The 7010-nt window shown below is 39.3% G+C and overlaps 1 protein-coding gene across 1 annotated transcript in view; it reads left to right on the forward strand.

Annotated features, from left to right (window-relative positions):
• LOC135532355 (carboxypeptidase Z-like) overlaps positions 1-2627 on the forward strand; it is a 64442-nt gene extending 61815 nt beyond the window's left edge. Inside the window, exon 17 of the mRNA XM_064959916.1 lies at positions 1927-2627. Coding sequence (XP_064815988.1) covers positions 1927-2193 — 267 coding nt within the window. The 3' untranslated portion in view covers positions 2194-2627. The remainder of the gene's footprint in view (positions 1-1926) is intronic.
• The last annotated feature ends 4383 nt before the right edge of the window (positions 2628-7010 follow it).

Below are 7010 nucleotides of genomic sequence, written 5' to 3' on the forward strand. Positions count from 1 at the left end.
GGGTCATGATATCTGAGGTGTTGATGTCAGGGTCATGATATCTGAGGTGTTGATGTCAGGGTCATCATATCTGAGGTGTTGATGTCAGGGTCATGATATCTGAGGGTTGATGTCAGGGTCATGATATCTGAGGGGTTGATGTCAGGGTCATGATATCTGAGGGATTGATGTCAGGGTCATGATATCTGAGGGGTTGATGTCAGGGTCATGATATCTGAGGGGTTGATGTCAGGGTCATGATATCTGAGGGGTTGTTGTCAGGGTCATGATATCTGAGGGGTTGTTGTCAGGGTCATGATATCTGAGGTGTTGGTGGCAGGGTCATGATATCTGAGGGGTTGATGTCAGGGTCATGATATCTGAGGGGTTGGTGGCAGGGTCATGATATCTGAGGTGTTGTCATAGTCATGATATCTGAGGGGTTAATGTCAGGGTCATGATATCTGAGGTGTTGTCATAGTCATGATATCTGAGGGGTTGATGTCAGGGTCATGATATCTGAGGGGTTGATGTCAGGGTCATGATATCTGAGGTGTTGTTGTCAGGGTCATGATATCTGAGATATATCATGTTGATGTCAGGGTCATGATATCTGAGGGGTTGATGTCAGGGTCATGATATCTGAGATATATCATGTTGATGTCAGGGTCATGATATCTGAGGTGTTGATGTCAGGGTCATGAGATCTGAGGTGTTGATGTCAGGGTCATGATATCTGAGGTGTTGATGTCAGGGTCATGATATCTGAGGTGTTGATGTCAGGGTCATGATATCTGAGGTGTTGTTGTCAGGGTCATGATATCTGAGGGGTTGATGTCAGGGTCATGATATCTGAGGTGTTGATGTCAGGGTCATGATATCTGAGGGGTTGATGTCATGGTCATGATATCTGAGGTGTTGATGTCAGGGTCATGATATCTGAGGTATAAGGCAAGGCGTCCCTTGAGCGAGAAACCTGTCACCATATCCGGTGAAATTGGAGGGTAAGTAAATCAAATAAATAATCGTAAGATGAAACATTTATGAACATACAAGTATCTTATATCGGTTAAAAGCTGACATTCTCGTTAATCTAACTGCATTTTCAGATTTCCAAAAGGCTTTACGGTGAAAGCATACCACGCCATTGTTTGAGGACGGCGCCCCACAACACATTTTTCAATCACAAACAGCGATTAAATAAATCACCTACTTCTGAAAATCTTCCTCTGTTTGCAATCCAAAGGGTCCCAGCTACAACAGGTCATTTTGTTAGATTAAAATCCCTCTTCAGGTTCCCTAAAATGTAAATAAACGATAATATTTCATACGGAAAGAAGTATGTTCTATAGGCAAAATAAGATAATAAAAAATAAATAAAAATAATAACAAAATAAGCCGTTGCGCATCCTCTTTATGGCCCCAAGACTGATTTTCAAAGCTGATTTTCTCTTTTCAAAGTCATATTCTTTCTTCAACATTCATGTTTACAAGCCTGAAACCGTGGGCAAAGACTGTTGCCATCTAGTGGAAGCCATAGGAATTGCAATTTGGGAGCTGGAATCACATAGGACCCATAGCTATTCATCGAAAGAGCATGGGATCTCAAAAAAAAAATTCTGGTTGGTTTTTCTTCGGATTTTCGGCTACCATAACACTTGTGTTATACTCTTGTGTATTATTTTAACAGTTTTAGAAACTTTAAAGTGTTTTCTATCCAGTACTACCAATTATATGCATATCCTGGCTTCTGGGCCTGAGTAACCTCCCCTCTCCCCTCTCCTCCCTCCTCCCCTACCTCCCATTAAAGATATGTATTTCTCTCCTCTCCTCCAGGTCCCTGTTCAGCCAGTAGGACCAGACTACCACCTGTTGTTCTCCAGTTCCTATCTCCTCCCTCCTCCCCTACCTCTCATTAAAGATATGTATTTCTCTCCTCTCCTCCAGGTCCCTGTTCAGCCAGTAGGACCAGACTACCACCTGTTCCTCAGATCCTCCCTGGACACTTATGACCGCTTCGACCCTTACAACCACTTCCAGAGCTACGGCCGCTCCGAGCCGGGAGAACCCAGGGAACCCAGGGAACCCAGGGAACCGGGGATGGGAGGAGAACCGGGGATGGGAGGAGAGTGGCAGGAGAAGGAGAAGCCTTGGTGGTGGAACTACTTTACTCAGGCAGGAGTCTCTGCTCCCACCTGGCTGCTACGGAACTAGAAGACTGGACAGGATAAAGACTGAAACGGCACCCTATTCCCTTATTCCCTATTCCCTTATTCCCTCACACTATTCCCTATTCCCTTATTCCCTTATTCCCTTTTCCCTTATTCCCTCACACTATTCCCTTATTCCCTATTCCCCCACACTATTCCCTTATTCCCTATGCCCTCAAACTATTCCCTCACACTATTTCCTTGTTCCCTATTCCCTTATTCTCTCACACTATTCCCTTATTCCCTATGCCCTCACACTATTCCCTCACACTACTCCCTTATTCCCTATTCCCTTATTCCCTCACACTATTCCCTTATTTCCTATTCCCTTATTCCCTATTCCCTTATTCCCTCACACTATTCCCTTATTTGGTGAACTACATTTGACCAAAGCCCAAGTGCATTGTGGGGCGGCAGGGTAGCCTAGTGGTTAGAGCGTTGGACTAGTAACCGAAAGTTTGCAAGTTCAAATCCCCCAGCTGACAAGGTACAAATCTGTCGTTCTGGCACCCTAATAATATATGCACCCTGTTCCCTATATAGTCAAAAGTAGTGCACTTTAAAGGGAATGGGTGCTATGTGGAATGTCTCCTACAAGCAGACGCATGAATTGGTTCTCAATCTTTTTTTGGTTTCTGTCCCCCATCACATTTAGCTCTGGCCGACGTTCCCCTCATGTTCCCAGAAGGCCTTATGTTCTGTTTAGTCTTCCTGTGTATATAGTCCAGGTACCCTGTCCACCAGGGGAACACCTACCTCCACTATGGACAGGAATCTGATCATGTGTTGTGTCCTGAGCAGGAATGATTCTGGGCCCCCATTAACATATTGGGTGTTCTATTGTGTTTCATTAAGTCATTCTGTCTTCCTCAGTGTTCTATTGTGTTTCATTAAGACATTCTAGTTCTGTCTTCCTCTGTGTTCTATTGTGTTTCATTAAGACATTCTGTCTCCCTCAGTGTTATATTGTGTTTCATTAAGACATTCTGTCTTCCTCTGTGTTCTATTGTGTTTCATTAAGACATTCTGTCTTCCTCAGTGTTCTATTGTGTTTCATTAAGACATTCTGTCTCCCTCAGTGTTCTATTGTGTTTTTAATTAAGACATTCTGTCTCCCTCAGTGTTCTATTGTGTTTCATTAAGACATTCTGTCTTCCTCTGTGTTCTATTGTGTTTCATTAAGACATTCTGTCTTCCTCTGTGTTCTATTGTGTTTCATTAAGACATTCCGTCTCCCTCAGTGTTCTATTGTGTTTCATTAAGACATTCTGTCTTCCTCAGTGTTCTATTGTGTTTCATTAAGACATTCTGTCTTCCTCTGTGTTCTATTGTGTTTCATTAAGACATTCTGTCTTCCTCAGTGTTCTATTGTGTTTCATTAAGACATTCTGTCTCCCTCAGTGTTCTATTGTGTTTCATTAAGACATTCTGTCTTCCTCAGTGTTCTATTGTGTTTCATTAAGACATTCTGTCTCCCTCAGTGTTCTATTGTGTTTCATTAAGACATTCTGTCTTCCTCAGTGTTCTATTGTGTTTCATTAAGACATTCTAGTTCTGTCTTCCTCTGTGTTCTATTGTGTTTCATTAAGACATTCTAGTTCTGTCTTCCTCTGTGTTCTATTGTGTTTCATTAAGACATTCTAGTTCTGTCTTCCTCTGTGTTCTATTGTGTTTCATTAAGACATTCCGTCTCCCTCAGTGTTCTATTGTGTTTCATTAAGACATTCTGTCTTCCTCAGTGTTCTATTGTGTTTCATTAAGACATTCTGTCTTCCTCTGTGTTCTATTGTGTTTCATTAAGACATTCTGTCTTCCTCAGTGTTCTATTGTGTTTCATTAAGACATTCTGTCTCCTCAGTGTTCTATTGTGTTTCATTAAGACATTCTGTCTTCCTCAGTGTTCTATTGTGTTTCATTTAAGACATTCTGTCTTCCTCAGTGTTCTATTATGTTTCATTAAGACATTCTGTCTTCCTCAGTGTTCTATTGTGTTTCATTAAGACATTCTAGTTCTGTCTTCCTCTGTGTTCTATTGTGTTTCATTAAGACATTCTAGTTCTGTCTTCCTCTGTGTTCTATTGTGTTTCATTAAGACATTCTGTCTCCCTCAGTGTTCTATTATGTTTCATTAAGACATTCTGTCTTCCTCTGTATTCTATTGTGTTTCATTAAGACATTCTGTCTTCCTCTGTGTTCTATTTTGTTTCATTAGGACATTCTGTCTTCCTCAGCATTCTATTGTGTTTCATTAAGACATTCTGTCTCCCTCAGTGTTATATTGTGTTTCATTAAGACATTCTAGTTCTGTCTTCCTCTGTGTTCTATTGTGTTTCATTAAGACATTCTAGTTCTGTCTTCCTCTGTGTTCTATTGTGTTTCATTAAGACATTCTGTCTCCCTCAGTGTTCTATTGTGTTTCATTAAGGCATTCTGTCTTCCTCAGTGTTCTATTGTGTTTCATTAAGACATTCTGTCTCCCTCAGTGTTCTATTGTGTTTCATTAAGTCATTCTGTCTTCCTCTGTGTTCTATTGTGTTTCATTAAGACATTCTGTCTCCCTCAGTGTTCTATTGTGTTTCATTAAGACATTCTGTCTTCCTCAGTGTTCAATTGTGTTTCATTTAAGACATTCTGTCTTCCTCAGTGTTCTATTATGTTTCATTAAGACATTCTGTCTTCCTCAGTGTTCTATTGTGTTTCATTAAGACATTCTAGTTCTGTCTTCCTCTGTGTTCTATTGTGTTTCATTAAGACATTCTAGTTCTGTCTTCCTCTGTGTTCTATTGTGTTTCATTAAGACATTCTGTCTTCCTCTGTGTTCTATTGTGTTTCATTAAGACATTCTGTCTTCCTCTGTATTCTATTGTGTTTCATTAAGACATTCTGTCTTCCTCTGTGTTCTATTTTGTTTCATTAGGACATTCTGTCTTCCTCAGCATTCTATTGTGTTTCATTAAGACATTCTGTCTTCCTCTGTGTTCTATTGTGTTTCATTAAGACATTCTAGTTCTGTCTTCCTCTGTGTTCTATTGTGTTTCATTAAGACATTCTGTCTCCCTCAGTGTTCTATTGTGTTTCATTAAGACATTCTGTCTTCCTCTGTGTTCTATTGTGTTTCATTAAGACATTCTGTCTTCCTCAGTGTTCTATTGTGTTTCATTAAGACATTCTGTCTCCCTCAGTGTTCTATTGTGTTTAATTAAGACATTCTGTCTCCCTCAGTGTTCTATTGTGTTTCATTAAGACATTCTGTCTTCCTCTGTGTTCTATTGTGTTTCATTAAGACATTCTGTCTTCCTCAGTGTTCTATTGTGTTTCATTAAGACATTCTGTCTTCCTCTGTGTTCTATTGTGTTTCATTAAGACATTCCGTCTCCCTCAGTGTTCTATTGTGTTTCATTAAGACATTCTGTCTTCCTCAGTGTTCTATTGTGTTTCATTAAGACATTCTGTCTTCCTCTGTGTTCTATTGTGTTTCATTAAGACATTCTGTCTTCCTCAGTGTTCTATTGTGTTTCATTAAGACATTCTGTCTCCCTCAGTGTTCTATTGTGTTTCATTAAGACATTCTGTCTTCCTCAGTGTTCTATTGTGTTTCATTAAGACATTCTGTCTCCCTCAGTGTTCTATTGTGTTTCATTAAGACATTCTGTCTTCCTCAGTGTTCTATTGTGTTTCATTAAGACATTCTAGTTCTGTCTTCCTCTGTGTTCTATTGTGTTTCATTAAGACATTCTAGTTCTGTCTTCCTCTGTGTTCTATTGTGTTTCATTAAGACATTCTAGTTCTGTCTTCCTCTGTGTTCTATTGTGTTTCATTAAGACATTCCGTCTCCTCAGTGTTCTATTGTGTTTCATTAAGACATTCTGTCTTCCTCAGTGTTCTATTGTGTTTCATTAAGACATTCTGTCTTCCTCTGTGTTCTATTGTGTTTCATTAAGACATTCTGTCTTCCTCAGTGTTCTATTGTGTTTCATTAAGACATTCTGTCTCCCTCAGTGTTCTATTGTGTTTCATTAAGACATTCTGTCTTCCTCAGTGTTCTATTGTGTTTCATTTAAGACATTCTGTCTTCCTCAGTGTTCTATTATGTTTCATTAAGACATTCTGTCTTCCTCAGTGTTCTATTGTGTTTCATTAAGACATTCTAGTTCTGTCTTCCTCTGTGTTCTATTGTGTTTCATTAAGACATTCTAGTTCTGTCTTCCTCTGTGTTCTATTGTGTTTCATTAAGACATTCTGTCTCCCTCAGTGTTCTATTATGTTTCATTAAGACATTCTGTCTTCCTCTGTATTCTATTGTGTTTCATTAAGACATTCTGTCTTCCTCTGTGTTCTATTTTGTTTCATTAGGACATTCTGTCTTCCTCAGCATTCTATTGTGTTTCATTAATACATTCTGTCTCCCTCAGTGTTATATTGTGTTTCATTAAGACATTCTAGTTCTGTCTTCCTCTGTGTTCTATTGTGTTTCATTAAGACATTCTAGTTCTGTCTTCCTCTGTGTTCTATTGTGTTTCATTAAGACATTCTGTCTCCCTCAGTGTTCTATTGTGTTTCATTAAGGCATTCTGTCTTCCTCAGTGTTCTATTGTGTTTCATTAAGACATTCTGTCTCCCTCAGTGTTCTATTGTGTTTCATTAAGTCATTCTGTCTTCCTCTGTGTTCTATTGTGTTTCATTAAGACATTCTGTCTCCCTCAGTGTTCTATTGTGTTTCATTAAGACATTCTGTCTTCCTCAGTGTTCTATTGTGTTTCATTTAAGACATTCTGTCTTCCTCAGTGTTCTATTATGTTTCATTAAGACATTCTGTCTTCC

The sequence above is a fragment of the Oncorhynchus masou genome, unplaced genomic scaffold (genome assembly GCF_036934945.1).
Source record: "Oncorhynchus masou masou isolate Uvic2021 unplaced genomic scaffold, UVic_Omas_1.1 unplaced_scaffold_1833, whole genome shotgun sequence".
NCBI classification, from domain to species: domain Eukaryota; kingdom Metazoa; phylum Chordata; class Actinopteri; order Salmoniformes; family Salmonidae; genus Oncorhynchus; species Oncorhynchus masou.